This window comes from Dendrobates tinctorius, unplaced genomic scaffold, assembly GCF_039654945.1.
Source record: "Dendrobates tinctorius isolate UK_male_01 unplaced genomic scaffold, ASM3965494v1 ptg000132l, whole genome shotgun sequence".
NCBI lineage: Eukaryota > Metazoa > Chordata > Amphibia > Anura > Dendrobatidae > Dendrobates > Dendrobates tinctorius.
The window spans coordinates 2,986,089-3,005,882 of NW_027361800.1; the positions used below are offsets into that span (position 1 = coordinate 2,986,089).

The 19,794-nt window shown below is 45.0% G+C and overlaps 1 protein-coding gene across 9 annotated transcripts in view; it reads left to right on the plus strand.

The window, feature by feature from the left end:
• The window catches only part of PALM (paralemmin), a 185,531-nt gene that overhangs the window by 103,163 nt on the left and 62,574 nt on the right, over positions 1-19,794 (plus strand). For 2 of the 9 annotated variants that reach the window (XM_073543384.1, XM_073543373.1), the window contains exon 2: positions 3,022-3,083. The exons of 5 other annotated variants lie outside the window; for them this stretch is intronic. Coding sequence is in view for 2 of the 4 variants with exons in the window: in XM_073543373.1 (XP_073399474.1) it covers positions 3,022-3,083 (62 nt within the window). In the remaining 2 variants the exon portion in view is untranslated. Of the gene's footprint in view, positions 1-3,021; positions 3,084-3,132; positions 3,188-6,360; positions 6,381-19,794 lie in introns of those variants that run through there. 2 more of the 9 variants (XM_073543378.1, XM_073543383.1) reach the window with 2 other exon arrangements.

Below are 19,794 nucleotides of genomic sequence, written 5' to 3' on the forward strand. Positions count from 1 at the left end.
ACTGAATGCTTGGATTTCTGCGGTGCATGTGCCAGGTGTGCAAAACTCTATAGTAGATGCTTTATCTCGTTTTCAGTGGGAGCGATTCCGGGAACTGGCACCAGAAGCGGAAGCATCGGGAGCGGAATGCCCTTTGCACTTGAGGCAAGTGGTTAAGGACGAGCAGGACGGCTGGTTTGCGAGTCCGTTATGAGCCAGACCTGGGCATCTTTCGAAGAATCGTGGAGGGTATGGCAAAGTTGGCTGTTACTGTGGGGAGCGGTTGAGTCTGATGAAGACACAGGTAGTGTTATTTTTGGTGGGGAAGGTGGCTGATGTGGGCTGGTCTATTTCTAAATAAATTTATGGCGGGTTTGGCATTTGGTATTAGGTTGGAGGGGTCGGTAGATGTTACAAAAAAGTTTTTGGTTAAGCAGGCATTAAAGGGTTTGAGGAGGGGCAATCAGAGTTTTGATAGGTGCAGACCAATCTCGTTCAGCAAGCTTGAACGGTTAGGCAGAGTGTTGGAGAAGATTTGTTGTTCCAACTTCGAGGTCGCGTTATTTAGGCTTACTTTTTCTTTGGCGTTTTTTGGGGCGATGCGTATAGGCAAACTCACGTCTTGCAGCAGAGACAGGGCAGGTGGTTTGTTGGCAGAGGATGTGGAACTACGGGCGGGGGGCATTGCCTTTTGTATAAGGCATTCAAAAACTGATCAGTTGGGAAAAGGTAGGCACGTGGTGCTTGGAAAAGTGGATGGGGCTCTGATGTGTCTGCAAAGATGTCTGGAATCGTACTGGCTCAGGGAAGGCAGGCCCACTGTTGTGTCATGTGGGGGGAAGCATTTTTGTCTCGATTCCAATTTATTGCAATTTTAAATAAGGGGTTGCAAGAGTTGGTCTTGTCCCCGGATATGTACGGTTCGCATTCTTTCAGGATTGGGGCCGCATCAGAGGCTCATAGTTGGGGTTTAGGGGCTGATGCGATTCGGCGGATCGGCAGATGCAATTCTGACCAGTATTTAACATATGTGCGTTATTAATGGCATTGGTGAGTTGGGTAGGAATGGCTTTAATATTGCTTGTTGTTGTGTATTTTCAGGTCGTGACCCCTTATTAGCCTGGATTTTCGGACATTCGTTCGTGCATTGTGGGGCGCTACGGGCTGACTTGAGGCCGGACGGTAGGCAATTAGGCTTTAGTAGAGATCAGGTGGTCATTCGTTGGTTAGGTTTTAGAGCCATGGTTTGGAGCAGGGTTTTAGGTGAATTTTTCGCGAGCCACTCATTTTGATAGAGCGCCTGATATTTGGGTTGTGCATATGGGTGGGAATGACTTGGGAGTTAAGCCAGTCAGAGAATTGATCAGGGATATTCGTTTCGACTTTTTGAGATTGTGGACGTCGTTTCCGGGTGTGTTGACAGTATGGTCGGATATTGTTCCTAGGAAAAAGTGGAGGGCAGCCAGATCGGTTAAGGGTATTAATAGGGCCAGAGTGAAGTTGAATAGGGCCGTGTCGAGTTTTGTATCCAGGAATGGTGGCATAAGTGTGAGGCGCTTTGAATTGGAATCTGGGGTTGGTAATTTTTGGAGGGAAGAAGGAGTTCATTTAAATGACATAGGGATTGATTTGTGGGCACTCACAATACAGGAAGGAGTTGAGAAGGATTGGCGGTGTTGGGGCGCTCACAAGCCTGAGGTGTTCAGGGCTGTTCGTGGTTGGCGGGGGGTGGGTTTCTTGGAGTTGACGCTGATTCGTTGGGGAAGGAATTGTGAGTAAATTCCGGACAGTTAAAATGGTGTGGGGTTGATCTGGCATTTGGTTATGGGCTCTGGACGGGGTTTTACCCTGGGAGCTGTTGGTGGTTAGTCTTCCCGGCGCGGGTTGCTTGGTGCCCTCGAGCTGGTGGTGTACGGCTCAGGGTAACATGGTGGTTGAAGTTTGTTGGTGTTATTGCCAAATAAAAGCCAGATCTTTTAGCTCCAAGAACCCTCCCCTCATGTTTGAGGAGAGATTATATCAGTAATTACTGTTATATTTGTTATATGTTATTGTTTGTTAATAAACTGGCTGCTGTGGCCAATATTATCCAAAGAATTGATGAGTGATGTTTTTATTCCAAGGGGTGTAATTGTAGTCCGGGTTGGGTGCAGAAGACGCAGTTGCAAGGTAAGAAACCCGTATTCGCCATACACGGTCATGATGCATTTCTAGAAAGCTGAGATGTGTCACCTGCTCATGACAGCGAAGTGCTGAGAATAGGCCGTGTTCACATAAACATTTTTCACGGTCCGTATACCAACCATAATGCCCAGTCTGTCGGTGGGTCTTCCGACCTGAACTTATAGCCTCACAGACACATACAGTCTGAGGCTGTAAGGTTATGATCGAGAAACCGACCGGGCATTGCCATCCTATGCTTATGTGAAAATGGCCATAGAGTAGTCATAATTTCTAATTACCTGATTGCAGAGACATCAAGGGACTTGTATCTGTCTAGGCATCTCCATTTCAGAAACTTTCTTGTGTATATATATATATATATATATATGTACACACGCTACACAACAATTAAATTGCAAAACCAAAAAGCAAGAGTTGTATAATAATGAAAATCACAAGATAGATAGACATGGACACATTACAGATATGGAAATGATGGAAAAATGGTTTTCAGATACGTTTAGTTACCGTTGTCGGCCACAAACTTTTTCATCAAACTTAAAACTTATTTTTATAAACTAACTTTTTCCTGCTTAAAATAAACCGCCACTCAGTGCTGCCAACGGTCCAAAACTTCCTGGCCAGTCCGTCAAAATAGGGCACTTTTTCCCCTGTCCATAACATTTTTTTGATGTTGGAGAGACTTGGAGAGATGTTAATGATTGTATTTATCGTTCTTTTGCAGTTCACGGTGACTGCAGCCAATGTCTAATATCATAATTATGGTTTATAGACATGTATCGCTTATAATCTTAATAATTTATCATGGTCACCTATTGTGTTTGTAAATAAAAGTTGGCTGTCTGTGATTTTTTTTAGAAGCTGTCCATAAAAAATAAAGTTATCAGCCCTGCCGCCACTGATGAAGTGACCTACGAGAGGTGCGCCATCTCTGAGGGCTTCACCTCAGGCCTGATACTTTTCTTGTTCTATTTACGGTATATCAGAAACCAGTACACAAATGTGAAAAGAGCCTTATGGTGAGGTCAGTGATTTTCACTCAGCCTCTTATATTAAAAAAATGTAGAATTTTACATGAAATCTTTGCTTGTGTTCTTAGGGTCGTACCTTTGGTGGCTTGTTTTCAAGGCACAAATAGCTGGGCTGGGCATGCAATGGTTATTGTTTATATACATTTCTGTGGCATAATGAAGAACATATAAAGCCGATTATTAGCACAGCCTAATTGTCAAGTATGCCTTATATTCAAAATCCTGAACTTAGTAGACATCAAAAGTCTTTTGCGATGATTTACCAATACTTGTGTGATTGTGCAGTCTACAGTATATCTTTAATGTGTGGCGCATGTGCAATCCTTGCTGTGTGTCCTTCACTAATATGCTCTTAATGGAATGCAGATAATGGATGCTCTTATCTCCCATCCCCCACTTCCCCTGCTCTCCAGTGTCTCCTCTTTCTCTTCCAGTCATCTTGATCACTGTCAGTTTCTCACTGCCCTCAGCAGCACTATTGAACATTATCTTCACCCATTAGTGCCCCACCTAGATTTCTCCTTGTTCTTGAACTTCTAATGCCCAGCTTTGTCCCAGCTTCCTCCATCTGCCACTACCCTTGTTTACTTTTCCTTCCAGGCCATGTCTTCTGGGTCCCATGATCACTCACATGGACCCCAGGAGCCTTAGGCAGAGGGTTGGCGTAGATGTCATTACCATGTGTACAGCATGACCTAACACCTCCCAAACTGCTGCATTAATCTGTGTCAGAATTGTAATGCTTGATGGCAATGTAATTACTGACTTTGAACCCTAAAATTCCTAAAATGAAAAAAAGGATGATAAAAATTAAATGTGAGGCTTCTTTAAGGCCATCATAAAGAAACTGGGGCAATAAAGCGATAATAAACAGAAATAAGTATAATAAAATCGCACAGCTTGGTTTAGTCTTAAATGGAATATGCGAGACTTTTGTTATTTTTTTCTTATGGGTCTACGAACTTAGGTAGGTAGTTGCTAATTATTTGCCTTTTCTACCCGTCGATGATCTCTGCCATTTCATAGCGGTCACAGATTCTTCTGCTTCCGGTGACATCATGTCGACAGAACAATGTCTTCTCCTCTGCCTACGGGGTGTCGCTGCTGATGTCATGCTGTTCGACACCTGGGTCCCCTCTGTCTTACTTCGGGGAACCAGCTATCAGTCTAGCATAATGTCCGCAGTGACGCCTTGTCGACAATGCAGAACGGAAAAGGAAGAACTGCTGTGTTGATGTGAAGTGAAATGAAGCAGGAGAGTCAGCAAAGATCATCACCAGACAGAACAGGCAGGTATAACATTATCAACTATTTGCAGGATATCACCTTTAAAGGGAAACTGTCATGTCCTCAAATGCTATTAACCTGCAGATATGGGGCTAATCTGCAGGATAATAGCATTGTAAAGCTGTGTGGTTGCTGCACTGAATGATCGGCTGCTTGGACAAAAATAATTTTATTCCTCTCATCAGCCTCAGGCTTTCAGTCATAGAGGTGTAGTCGACATGGCCTCAGTCACCGCTCATACATAGTATGTGGCTGCTGAACCACACCCCAGCACTGACCGACAGCTGACTCTGTACTGATGCACTGTGGGGTCAGCTGTCAGTCAGTGCTGGGGCATAGTTACAGACATTGGTCACTATGTACTGAGCTGTGGCTGAAGCTGAGATGGCTGCGCCTAAATGACTGAAAGCCAAGGCTTTCATTTCCTCCCAGTAGTCAGGCTATCAGTGAGATGTGTACATGACTTTAAAACACTATTAGGCTATGTGCACACGCTGCGGATTTTGCTGTGGTTCCGCTGCGGTTTTGGCCCTGCGGAACCGCAGCAGTTCCGCAGACATGGTACAGTACCATGTAATCCTATGGGTTTTCAAAACCTCTGTGCTCACGCTACGGTTTTTTCCGCGCGGTTTTGCAGCGTTTTTTTTCCACAGCATATCAATTGTTTCTGTGGATTCCGCTGCGGTTTCACACCTTTAACATAGTAGAGGTGTGAAACCGCAGGGCAAAACCGCAAGGAAACCGCAGGTCACTTTACCTGCGGTTTTACCTGCGGTTCCGTGGGAAAAAACCCGCAGGTGAATCTGCAGCGTGTGCACATAGCCTAAATCTGCAGATTGACCCCATATCTTCAGGTTAATAGTGGGGTTTGTTTCACATGACAGGTTCCATAAGTTTCACGATTTCGAACAGTAGCTACTGCAAAGCTCCTATACTTCTTTATTACAGTATGGGAGATGGAAGGTGATAACCACATCTCAGTGCCACATTTTTTGCCCAGAGATTCTGTACTACATATCTCAAGTACACTAAAGAGTATAATATATAAGATATGCTTGAAAAATCGTGAATAAGCATCAACTCCATAGAGTTTTGGACTTGAAAAATGTTTCTAGACAATGTGAAGATACTACTCAAAATTATGAACATTCGCTTAATTTGTAATTTTTCATAAGAAAAACAAAAGGATTTCTATGCTTGTAATGTGGATGAGATTTCACAAAAGCCCACCCACATGGGTACGTCTTGTGGACATTAGTGTACCCTCCTCGTTTTTAAAACAGAAGACTCTTCAGGAAAAGGACGTCATGTCTTGTCATCTTTTTAGACGTCTTTGTGGCGTCTTTGCCACAGATGTCTCTCTTTTTTTATAATAATTCCATAGATTAAATGAAATCAGACGAAATCTACCTGAAAAAAACAACTTGTGCACCCCCTCATAATGATAATGGTCCTTGGACTCCCAGTGCTTATTAACCCTCCAATTCTTCTCTGTTTCCAAGAAAGGGATTCAAATGTGTCTGCTCCTTGAAGAAATGTAGGAACTCTCGTAATATGAAGGGTGCCTTGGCTATGGGGTGGGAGGCTCCATGTGCAGGGCCCCTATGCTGGGGTTACATACTGTAATAATGATGTGTTTGCGTTCTGCAGACGTGCTGTACTGCCTCATGCCGGCACGATTTGTTCCATACACAGCACATACGGATTCACCTGTCTGATAACAGTGTTCCAGGAAATTTTTCCCATGCTTGTGACATTTTTACATTTCCTATTTTCGATATTTTTTTCCTCCTGTGTAGCACGTGCTGCTGCATATTTCTGATAGTGTGAGAATTATGTCATTTATAGGGGAGCAGGTGGCGGGAGCAGAGTGCAAGCAGACTAAGCTGCAGTAAGAAGGTAATAAAATATGAAGGCGCAAACTACAGATAATGCATGTTTAAAGAGAATCACTATTCTGTTACTGAACAATAATACCCCAATATTACCACTAATACAACTATAAAATACCCAAATAATTCTGCAACATCTTGACATGACCACCACATTGTGTCAGAATAATACTGTTATTGTGAAAGATGACACAAGATAGATCACGTAGAATTCCTCCGCTGCCACCACATGCGACGAACCCACACCTCGCTACCCTGCCTGACGTCACTATTACGTTCTGTGCCCCTTGGGAATGGATCAGCTGGGCACAGTTTAACACACACCCCCTGTCCACAGAGGTCCAGGGAGGCACAGGGAGTGAAAGGATGTGGCCCACGCAGTCACTGACATCGCACCACACTCGCTCACAACCCTGACAGGCTGAGAGGCCCCTTTTACTAGCACCAATGAAACAGAGCGCTGCCAGCCCGGTAGGACTGCCACCTGTTCGTAGTTCGATGTAAACTCAGTCCTTTAATAGGATTATACTGGGACAGACACCAGCATGGGAAGGTACACCGAGTAAGGCTAGTTTCACACTAGTGTTACCAGGCGCAGCGCAGGGCCGCAGCTAAGCTCCACCCCCTACCACGCCCCCTCCGGTCAGCTCCTCCTATTGTCGCATGACGCTGCATGCGATCAGCGTACCCTATATTTAGCGTTGGATACACTGGCCGTGCACTGGTATGTTTTTGCTGGCGTATGCGCCCTTTTTGCGCTATGCCGACGTGCGCCAAACGCACTGTGTTGCATTTGTGTTGCATTTTTGTGCACTCGGCGCAGCACAAAAAGGGCGCATGCGCCGGCAAAAAGATACAAGCGCACAGACAGCGTACTCAGCGCTAAATATAGGGTACGCTGATTGCATGCAGCGTCATGCGACCATAGGAGGAGCTGACCTTAGGGGGCGCGGCCAGGGGCAGAGCTTAGCGGTGGCCTTGCGCTGCTCCTGGTAACGCTAGTGTGAAACTAGCCTAACGGACGTCTAGATTCGTGGATCGAGATATAAGAGCAGTCCAAGGTTAAATTATATGTTTAGTCGCCTTAAGGGCAATTATCAGATATGCAAATACAGATAGTGGCAGGACAAATGACATAATCAGAATATATAGCAATTATTGAGTGATGTTAGATCATGGGTGCGCTGGGCCGCATTGGACATGGACTGCCAGCTGTCTTCATGGTCCCTTCTCTGCACATTACTTGACTCATCTCCCACTTTTGAAGTGACCAGCAAGAATTACATAGAGAACAACCACATGGCCTAAAGGTACTGTCACACTTAGCGATGTACCAGCGATCCCGACCAGCGATATGACGCGGTCAGGATCGCTGGTACATCGCTAAGTGGTCGCTAGTGAGCTGCCACATAGGCAGATTTCACCAGCGACATCGCTGGGGACGGGGGTCGCTACTTACCTGTCACACTAGGCGATCCTGCGTCCTCCCGCCCGGCTCCACGCTCGTCGCTCGTCTCTCCACAGGAAGCGCCGCAGGAAGCTGACGACGAGAAACGGTCCTGGACGTTCTCGCACAATCAGCGATAACCAGCGGGGGAGCGGGTAGTAGGCAAGTATCAGACACAGCGATGTCGCTAGCAATATCGCTATAACATCACAAGTTATAGCGATATTGCTAGCGATATCGCTTAATGTGACAGTACCTTTATACTATCCTTTATCCCCTTTGAGTCACTGCCCTCTGGGCTGAACTTAAAACTCCTCCCCTTTCCTCTGGCTGCTAAAAACTCCAAACTCTAAGATACATAGTAACATAGTAACAGTTATTAAGGCCGATAAAAAACAATAGTCCATCCAGTTCAGCCAATAAAATTCTGTCAGAATAAATCCCCAGATCTACTTCCTTCTAAAGAACCTAACAATAACTGTAAGATACAATATTGTTACGCTCCAGGAAGACATCTAGGCCTCTCTTGAACCCTTCGACTGAGTTCGCCATCACCACCTCCTCAGGCAGGGAATTCCAGATCCTCACTGCCCTAACTGTAAAGAATCCTCTTCTATGTTGGTGGAAAAACCTTTTCTCCTCCAGACGCAGAGAATGCCCGCTTGTGACCGTCACCTTCCTTGGTATAAACAGATTCTCGGAGAGATATTTGTATTGTCCCCTTATACATGGTTATTAGATCGCCCCTCAGTCGTCTTTTTTTTAGACTAAATAATCCTAATTTTGCTAATCTCTCTGGGTATTGTAGTTCCCCCATCCCCTTTATTAACTTTGTTGCCCTCCTTTGTACCCGCTCTAGTTCCATTATATCCTTCCTGAGCACCAGTGCCCAAAACTGTACACAGTACTCCATGCGCGGTCTGACCAGAGATTTGTACAGAGGCAATATAATGCTCTCATCATGTGTATCCAGACCTCTTTTAATGCACCCCATGATCCTGTTTGCCTTGGCAGCCGCTGCCTGGCACTGGCTGCTCCAGGTAAGTTTATCATTAAGTAGGATCCCCAAGTCCTTCTCCATGTCAGATTTACCCAGTGGTTTACCGTTCAGTGTGTAATGGTGATATTTATTCCTTCTTTCCATGTGTATAACCTTACATTTATCATTGTTAAACTGCATCTGCCACCTTTCGGCCCAAGTTCCCAACTTATCCAGATCCATCTGTAGCAGAATGCTATCTTCTTTTGTACTTACTGCTTTACATAGTTTTGTATCTGAAAATATCTATATTTTACTGTGTAAACCTTCTATCAGATCGTTAATAAATATGTTGAAGAGAATAGGTCCCAACACCGACCCCTGCGGTACCCCACTGGTCACAGCGACCCAGTTAGAGAATATACCATTTATAACCATCCTCTGCTTTCTATTACTAAGCCAGTTACTTACCCATTTACACACATTTTCCCCCAGACCCAGCATTCTCATTTTGTGTACCAACCCCATGTGTGGCACGGTATCAAACGCTTTGGAAAAATCAAGATATACCAAGTCCAATGACTCACTTTCGTCCAGTCTATAGCTTACCTATTCATAAAAACTGATTAGATTGGTTTGACAGGAGTAATTCCTCATAAACCCCTGCTGATATGGAGTTAAGCAGTTATTATTGAGATAATCCAGAATAACATCCCTCAGAAACCACTCAAATATTTTACCAACAATAGAGGTTAGACTTACTGGCCTATAATTTCCAGGATCACTTTAAGAGCCCTTTTTGAATATTGGTATCCAATTTGCTATGCGCCAGTCCTGTGGAATCAATATCACCATTACACACTGAAAGGGAAACTACTGGGTAAATCTGACATGGAGAAGGACTTGGGGATCCTAATTAATGATAAACTTACCTGGAGCAGCCAGTGCCAGGCAGTGGCCACCAAGGCAAGCAAGATCATGGGGTGCATTAAAAGAGGTCTGGATATACATGATGAGAGCATTATACTGCCTCTGTACAAATCCCGGGAAAACCGCATTTTAAATTCCCGCGATTTTCCCGTGGAAAAACTAGCGATTTGCAAGCGTAATTAGCTTGCAGAATGCTAGCGTTTTCCAAGCGATCTGTAGCATCGCTTGGAAAACTGATTGACAGGTTGGTCACACTCGTCAAACACAGTGTTTAACGAGTGTGACCAAATTTTACAATTGAGGCTTCCTATGCAGCATCAATAGTAAAAATATCTAATGTTAAAAATAATAAATAAAAAAAAATAACAAATCGTGTTTTTCTTACCTTCCGACGTCCCGCGCTGCGTCCCCGATCATCGCGATTCTGGCGGCAGGTCCCGTTCCCAGTGATGCATTGCGGCAATGACCTTTGATGACGTCGCTGTCTCGCGAGATGCAACGTCAGCAAAGGTCATTATCGCAATGCATCACTGGGAACAGGAGCTGCCGTGTGTGTCGCTGAAGCCTGCTGACGCTGCGAGGGACGTCGGAAGATGAATATAACCCGATTTTTTTATTTTAATTCTATTTTTTACAGGGATATGGTACCCAGAGCCAGGAGGACAGTCTCCTCTCCTCTCCTCCGGACCGTGGGTACCATCCGCAAATGTTCAGCTTACTTTTCACATGGTGGGCACAGCCACATGCGGAAAGAAAGCAGAACAATGCATTCCGCCGCGGGAAAATCCGCAGCATTAGCACAGCATTGCAGAATCCCATAGGATTGCATGGGATGCTGTTTTTTTGTGTTTTCGCAGCAAAATCGCGCATTAAAAACTGCCGCGAAACCGCAAAAAAACTGCAACGTGTGAAGGCAGCCTTAGGGCAGTGAGAATCTGAAATTCCTTGCCTGATGAGGTGGTGATGGCGAAATCAGACGAGGGGTTCAAGAGAGGCCTGGATGTCTTCTTGGAGCGTAACAATATTGTATCTTACAGTTATTAGGTTCTTTAGAAGCACGTAGATCTGGGGATATATTTTAATGGAATATAGGCTGAAATGGATGGACAAATGTCTTTGTTGGCCTTTCTAACTATTTTACTATGTCACTATATAAAAATAAAAGATTATTATTATTTTAGAACACCGTTTTTGTAAACTTCGACAAGGCCACTGATCAGGTGCAGGAACTCAATGTGAAAGTACCGTAAGGTGGAGGCCTTACATTAGTAGCATCACTCCGGAGCTGCAATAAAAAGAATGTTATAATAGAGCTTTAACCTCTTAATGCCCAAATTACCATCAAAACATTCTCTAGCCACAAGTTCTTCTTTGAATCAATGACTATTTGAAAAAAAAGTAGCACATTAAGCTCACCTAACCCCCTCGTTCTGATGATCAGTAGGTCCTATGCTTGAAGTCTGATGCAGAATGCAAATGCAGTGATGTTGTTGCGTCACCTGGTGGGGACTCTGACGTTCCTAGCATGCTCCAGACCACCTGGGCACAGGCATAAAGCAGGTAGCTTACAAGAGTATTTAGTCCAGCTGACTGCATTGGTTATGTCTACAGTATACTGTATATGGTCGTTTAATGGTCTGTTCAAAAAGGCCGACAAAAATTGTGCACAGAACGAATGCTAATACAAATGTTCTTTGCGCATAGAGCATCATTGTTATTACCAACAATGCCATGGCAAACATCAGGACCACACGATCTCAGGGTGCCAATGGGGTTAAATAGGAAGCCCTCACACTCTGTTAACCATTTATATGATGTATTTACTTTTGACAGCAGCATCTAAGGGGTTAAACAGATAGGGACGGTGCCAACACTGATCGTGGCTAATGCACCAAGTTGTCAGCTATAGTGTACAGCTGACGGCTGCTGGATTGTCACCTGTATGGGGATGCTATTCTCTTATATCTCAGGTCAGTAAAAAGACGTATTGGCAGTCATTAAGTGGTCTTAAATATCCAATACTCTTTTTAGGTATGTTTTTATATATTTTTCTCTAAAGAAATGTGTGTTAAAATGACCAATAATACAACATACAAGGTACAAATACTGTCACTCCATGGCCGGATAACATAATACCTCCACATAGTGACCGAATAATACTACATACAAGGAACAAATACTACCACACCATGACCTGATCGCATATTACTACCACATAGTGACTGAATAATACTACATACAAGGAACAAATACCACCACACCATGACCAGACCACATATTACCACCACATAGTGTCCAAATAATACCGCAAACAAGGGACAAATACCGCCACACCATGACCAGACCATATATTACCACCACATAATGATTGAATAATACTACATAAAGGGAAAAATACCACCACACCATGACCAGACCAGATATTACCACCACATAGTGACTGAATGCTACAATACTGATAATTAATAAAAAAAAACCACAATACTAATTATTATTATTATTATTATTATTATTATTATTATACATTTATATAGCACCATTTATTCCATGGCGCTTTACATGAGAAAAGGGGAAATATAGACAAGTACAATAAACATGTGCAAGACAAGAGACACACAAGTACAGAAGGATAGATACAGAAGGATAGACGACCCTGTCCGCGAGGGCTCATAGTCTGCAGGGATAGGTGAGGATACACTAGGAGATGGTAGAGTGTTATGAATGGGTCACCGAGGAGAAAAAAGCAAAACAAGCTAAGCCACAGAAAACCAGAGCGGTTGGTAACTATGCAGATTGCAGATCCCTGATCTTACCACACAACTAGCAGTAGCCGTGGAGCGTGCCTACAATGTTCCTAGACGCCTCGTCACGGCGGAGGGCTAAATAAGCCTAAAGCAAGAAAAGGGAAAACTAACTGCCCCAGAGCAGACCCCAGAGGAATAGTCCCCACACATGTATTGACGGTGAAACAAGATGAAGGCACAAACACAGGCAGGAAAATAGGCTGAGCAAATGATGGGGCCCAAACTAAAAAGACAGGAAAGGAAAGACACTGTCTGCAACCTGCAAAAAACCCTACAAAAATAATGTCCAACACTTCTGATAGCAAAATTAACCCTGAAGTCACTAGACTTCTCCCACTATATCAGCACTCTGAAATATTCTGAGACAGAGCAAAAAGAGACCGAACTAGTAAGGGACAAAAAGCTAATTGGCTGGCAAACCACACAAAAAACTGAATAGACCAACAAAAACAAGTGTGAACATTAGCAGAAAAACTTAGCTTTAGATGACTGGAACCGAGCTGAAAACCAAGAGCTGACAAGCCAGAAGGAATCACCAGCAACTGAATAGGGCGTCGGCTGTCTTAAATCCAATCTGAGAATTCTGAGATCCAGTCGTCATCCTCATTCTCAGGTGGCAGATCTCCACCGATCAAACCAGCCGCACCACCTCCCGTCACCACCAGAGGGAGTCCAGAAGGGGAACTCACAACTGGTGAACCAGAGAATAAACTCACAACAGTAGAGCTGGTTGTGCGGTGGTTCAGTAGACATGATCATTGCAGGCTGTAGGCTTGTTGGAACAGGTGGGTCTTCAGGTTCTTCTTGAAAGTTTCTGTTGTTGGTGAGAGTCTGATGTGTTGCGGCAAAGAGTTCCAGAGTATGGGGGAAGCACGGGAGAAGTGTTATGAATGAGTCACCGAAGGAGGAAAAAACAAAAATACAAGCTAAGTCCAGAAAACCGGAGAGGTTGGTAGCTATCGGATTGCAGACCCCTGATCCTACTCACACACCTAACAGTAGTTGTGGGGGGTTCCTACGGTGCCCTAGACCCCTCGTTCACAGCCGGAGAACTAAATAAGCCTAAAGAAAGAAAGGGGAAATCTAAACTGCCCCAGAGCAGACCCCAAAGCAATAGACAGCCCCCAACATGTATTGTAGGTGAAAAGCAGATGAAAACACAAACACAGACAGAAAGACAGGTTGAGCAAACGATGGGGCCCAACTAACTAAATAGGAAAGGACAGAAAACATGCTGGCTGCAATCCGCAAAAATTCTGCCAAAATAATGTCCAACACGTCTGATAGAAAAAAGGCCCTGAAGTCACTAGACTTCAAAATCACTATATCAGCACTCAGGTATATTCTGAAGACTGAGCAAAAGATCAACTTGACCAGAGACAAAAATGGAGCTCAGCCTGTACCAACAAGGGCAGGCAGAACACAAACACTAAGTAAACAGACAATATCTCATGGAAAAATAAGAGAGCAAATACTTAGCTTTCAGAAGACAGGTACTGAACTGGTTTGCAAGAGCTCAGAGCAGAAAGGTTCACCAGCACCCCTGTAGGGCGTCGGCTGCCTTATATCCACTCAGTGATTCCGGGTGTCCAATCAGGCTCCACCTGTTCAGATGACAGGTTCTTCCCAACCCAATCAATCTCACTACCTCTCCTCACCAGCAGAGGGAGTTCATGAGACATCAACAGTGAAGGGGAAAATGAACTCACAACAGAGAAGTCTTGTATGCGGTTGTGGGAAGAAGAGATAAGGGGGGAGTAGAGAAGAAGATCTTGAGAGGATTGAAGGTTGCGTGTGGGTAGGTACCGGGAGACCATGTCACAAATGTATGGAGGATCTCTTATGGAATAAAATTCTTGGACTTATGTGCGCTGCTAGACAGAATATCAAATCCAGATCACGTAGATAAATTAACCTTTTATTGTCCAGCGCGTTTCGAAGAAGGATATATGTCATCCCCTGAGGAAGAAGTGTTATGGACTTTGAAACGCGTTGGCAAATAAAAGGTTAATTTATCTACGTGATCTGGATTTGATATTCTGTCTAGCAGCGCACATAAGTCCAAGAATTTTATTCCATAAGAGATTTACGTGGCGGTCACTGTGTGGACCGTTGGACGTGCAGCAGGCTGACAAATTGATCCTATATGCTCAGCTCTCTCCTGGAAAGGGTGAGTATATCTCTTTATTGTCTTTCATAAATCACCCGGATAAGACCCTATTGCGCTCTTTTTTTTCTATAGTTTGAATAAAATGTATGGAGGAGACAGATTGTGAATGGCTTTGGTTAGGGTTTTGAACTGGAGCCTCTGGGCAATAAGAAGCCAGTGAAGGGCCTGGCATAGGGGGTGGCTGGGGAATAGCAGAGTGTAGGATGGACTAGAGTGGTGCCAGAGTGCTAGAGGGGAAGCCAGAGAGTAGGAGGTTGCAGTAGTCGAGGCGGGAGATGATAAGGGTTTGCACTAGTGTTTTTGTGGTTTCATAGTTGAGGAATGCACGGATCCGGGAAATATTTTTGAGTTTTTGTCAGCAGGAGGAGCCAAGGGCTTGGATATGTGGCTTGAAAGAGAGGACAGAGTCGAGGATCACCCCAAGGCACCGAGCATGCGGGACTGGGGAAAGCGATCAGCCAATGACATTGATTGATAGGTATGGTAGAGTGAGATGGGGAAAAGATAGATGATGAATTCTGTTTTGTCCATGTTCAGTTTGAGAAAACGAGCAAAAAGGAAGGCTGAAATAGCAGACAGACATTGTGGAATTTTGGTCAATAAGGAGGTGAGGTAAGGTCCAGGTGTCTAATATTACAATTTGTGCCATTATACACAGGTGCACTGTACATAGATATACAGTGTATAGTGTCAGTGTACAGGTAATACAGTGATCATCAGTGACATTATACACAGGAGCTCTGTACATAGATATACAGTGTATAGTGTCAGTGTACAGGTAACTCACTGACTCACTAGTGACATTATACACAGGAGCTCTGTATATGCTGTCAGTGTACAGGTAATACAGGGATCATCAGTGACATACACAGCAGCTCTGTATATACTGTCAGTGTACAGGTAATACAGGGATCATCAGTGACATTATACACAGGAGCTCTGTACATAGATATACAGTGTATAGTGTCAGTTGTACAGGTAACTCACTGACTCACTAGTGACATTATACACAGGAGCTCTTTATATACTATATAGTGTAAGTGTTCAGGTAACACACTGGCTCACCAGTGACATCTTTAGCTGAAGTCCTTCATCTTCGCTTTTCTTCTTTATCCAGAGCAAAGCACTATCAATTCTTCCAGCCAGGACTCTTCTGGCGAAAATATGACAGTTATTCAAAGCACATTCCTCAATTTTTCCCCAACTTCTACACTTTGCCAGATGAAGAAAAAAACATCAGTGTCGTCCTGTACAGTAACAGGACCTACCTCCCACTAAAAACAGTATCCTCAAAAATAAAATACATCACAGCAGTAATAATATCCCTTAATTAGCCCCTACAGTAATAATGATCTGGAACCTTCCTGTAATAACGTCCCCCCCATACTGGCTCCCATGTTTCTCATTCCTGGCCCCCATGGGTCTGCGTCCTCCCATATGTCATCCAATCCTGACCCCATAAGCCTCCATCCTGCCCCCCATATGTCTCCATTCTTCCCCCCATATGTCTCCATCCTGCCCCCCATATGTCCTCCCATCCTGGCCCCATATGTCTCCACCCTGCCCCACCCCATTTGTCTCTATCCTGTCCCCCATATGTCTCCATCCTGTCCCCCATATGTCTCCATCCTGCCCCCCCATATGTCTCCTTCCTGCTCCCCCATATAAGTTTCCAGCTGCATCCTCTTCTCAACCATTTGAGGTGCGGACGCGCCGGCGCATGACAGTGACGTCATACGCCAGCAACGGGTGCGTTCATGTCAGCTGCCGGATTATGATTGGCTGGCGGCTTCTATTGAAGTGCAGTAAGCCGTCCTGTATGGCAATAGATTGCAAGTGAATATGCGTCCTCGGGGGGCGTGGCCTAGCGCACGATGTGAGAGGACGTGCAGTGGCGCTCTCCTGCCACAATCTCCCTTACTAATGATACCTGAGGCGCCGCCGAACGCTGAAATCGCTCCAAGGAGTGTGCAGAGATCCGGGGAGTAGCAGTGAGTGGAGGACGGTCTGGTGGAGAGGAGTCCTGCACGAGGATGACGCGCAGGAGACAGAAGGAGCTGGCAGCGTCGGGAAGCGCTCAGGCCCAAGGTGGCGCCGAGGCTGCAGAGGAGGCGGCAAGGGCGAGCGCGGCATATCAAAGACGGATGGAGGTGATCGCTCGGCTGGAACGCTTTGCGAGGTCAGAGGAGGCTGCTAATGAGAGGTCAGCGGCTGAAGGTGAGAGACCTGACACAACGCAGATCCCTGGGAAACAGCAGGAAGGAGGAGGCCAGCCACAGAGTGGTGGGGAGGAACAGAGATCCCCTGTTGTGGCTGCACGCGCTGGCCAGCTTGAACAGCCGGACACATTAGATATAGCAGAGCCGACGCTCAAAGATATATTTTCTGTGGTAATTTACAACAAGTCTGCCCTTGCGGCTTTGAACAGTCGTGTGGATGATTTAAAGGGAGAGATGGCTGCGATTAATGCTGCAGTGCGCAAAGTTGAACAGAGAATGGAGGTGGTGGAAGAACGTGTGGGGAGCGCTGAAGACCAGGTTAATGATCTGTTGAAAAGGGAAAAAAAGTATGTGCAGCGTATAGCTGAACTGGAATTTAAAACCGATGATCTGGAGAACCGCTCCCGTAGGAGCAATCTGAGGATTTTGGGGGTACCAGAAAAAGCGGAAGGAAATAACCCCACTGAGTACATTGAGTCATGGCTGAAAAATACTGTAGGAGGGGATGGTCTCACTAAAATGTTTTCCGTTGAAAGAGCACATCGTGTGCCCACTAGACCCCTGCCCCCAGGATCAGCCCCAAGAGTCATCTTGGCCAAAGTTCTGAACTATCGGGACCGGGATACTCTGCTGCGGAAAGCCAGGACCTGTGCGGAACTTACTATAGATGGCAATCGCATCTCCATCTACCCAGACTATTCTGCAGCGGTTCAGAAGCTCCGGATGACGTTTGGAGAAGTTAAAAGACGACTACGAGATATGGATGTGCGCTATTCAATGATTTACCCAGCTAAGCTGAGAGTTGTAGCTTTGGATCGAGTACACTTTTTTCAAAATCCAGAGGAGGCGACACTCTGGCTTGACTCTAACATAAAGAAGATCAGAGTGGGACAGTCCCATTGAAGCATACTCTGAGTGATGTTGAAATAGTGACTCACTGTGATTTAGTTTGAATTTGACAAGTTAATGGTCATCTCTGAGATGAAGTAATGCCATCTTGGTTTATGTGGGTTGTGTTCGGCGGCGCAACGATTATTGCAGTTTGATAAATGTGGACGGGAGAGTAGTTGGAGTGCATAGCTTGTATTGTTAGGCTGTAAAAACGCCCTCCTAGATCTCAAATAGAGAGGGAGAGAGAATTCTTTTCGGCTTAAATGTTGTGGGAGATAACTGGTTTTTTTTGGGTGGGGGAGAAGGATGAGAGTTATTTCAGTTGGAAGGTTGAGACAGGGGGTAGAGGCGGGAAGGGGGGGTGGGGGAGAGGGATGGGGGGAGGACCGAGACTTCAGGTATAACGTGTCAAATGTTTGGTATTGCAACATATCATGGGGGGTAGAATAAAAATTTTAAGCTGGTACGTTAGGGGTCTCGCTAAGGCTGGTTTCACATTTGCGTTTTTTAGCGCTGGAAAAAAACGCACACCTGCGCATGCGTTTTTTCCCCTATATTTAACATGGGTGCGCATACCTGCGCGCTGGTAAGCGCATGTATGCGATTTTCATGCGCTGCGTTTTTTTGGGGTGTGCGTTGGGATTTTCCAGACGCAGCATGTTGCATTTTTTGGCCCTGCAAAAAAGCGCATGCGCACATATGCGCACGTTTTGCGCTAAAGATGGCCATTATAGCCTATGGATGCGCATATGTGCGCACTGGCATGCTCATGTATGCGTTTTTTTGCATATGCGTTTTTTTTTTTAAACCATGGAATTTAGGGGTTTGGGTTAGAGTTAGGGTTAGTTAAGGGGGGTTAGGGTTAGGGTTATGGTCAGGGTCAGGGTTAGGGTTGGGGTTTGGGTCAGGGTTAGGGTTAAGTATGGTTTTGTTAAGGATTAGGGTCATGGTTAGGGTCAGGATTAGGGTTAAGTATGGTTTTGTTAAGGGTTAGGGTCAGGGTTAGGGTCAGGGTTAGGGTCAGGGTTAGGGTCAGGATTAGGGTTAGTTAGGGTTTAGGGTTTGGGTCAGGGTTAGGGTTAAGTATGGTTTTGTTAAGGATTAGGGTCATGGTTAGGGTCAGGATTAGGGTTAAGTATGGTTTTGTTAAGGGTTAGGGTCAGGGTTAGGGTTAGGGTCAGGGTTAGGGTCAGGGTTAGGGTCAGGATTAGGGTTAGTTAGGGTTTAGGGTTTGGGTTAGGGTTAAGTATGATTTGGTTAAGGGTTAGGGTCAGGGTCAGGGTTAGGGTCAGGATTAGGGTTAAGTATGGTTTTGTTAAGGATTAGGGTCAGGGTTAGGGTCAGGATTAGGGTTAGTATGGTTTTGTTAAGGGTTAGGGTCAGGGTTAGGGTTAGGGTCAGGGTTAGGGTCAGGATTAGGGTTAAGTATGGTTTTGTTAAGGATTAGGGTCAGGGTTAGGGTCAGGATTAGGGTTAGTATGGTTTTGTTAAGGGTTAGGGTTAGGGTCAGGGTTAGGGTCAGGATTAGGGTTAAGTATGGTTTGGTTAAGGGTTAGGGTTAGGGTTAGGGTCAGGGTTAGGGTTAAGTATGGTTTTGTTAAGGGTCAGGGTTAGGGTCAGGGTTAGGGTCAGGGTTAGGGTTAGGGTTAGTTAGGGTTTAGGGTTTGGGTTAGGGTTAAGTATGATTTGGTTAAGGGTTAGGGTCAGGGTTAGGGTTAGGGTCAGGGTTAGGGTTAGTAAAGTCATGGTTTGGGTAGTGTGAGGGGCCACCTAAAAATGTTGGAAAAAAACGCAAACGCGGTAAAAACGCGCTAAAAACGCATAAAAACGCTGCGTTTTTTTCATGCATGCTCATAAAAATGCTTGAAAAAAACGCAGCAGTTGTATGCTTATGTATGCGTTTTTTCAATGCGTTTTTTTGCGGGAAAAACGCACTGCAAAAAAAAGGAAGTGTGAAACTAGCCTCACATCTCAAAACGGG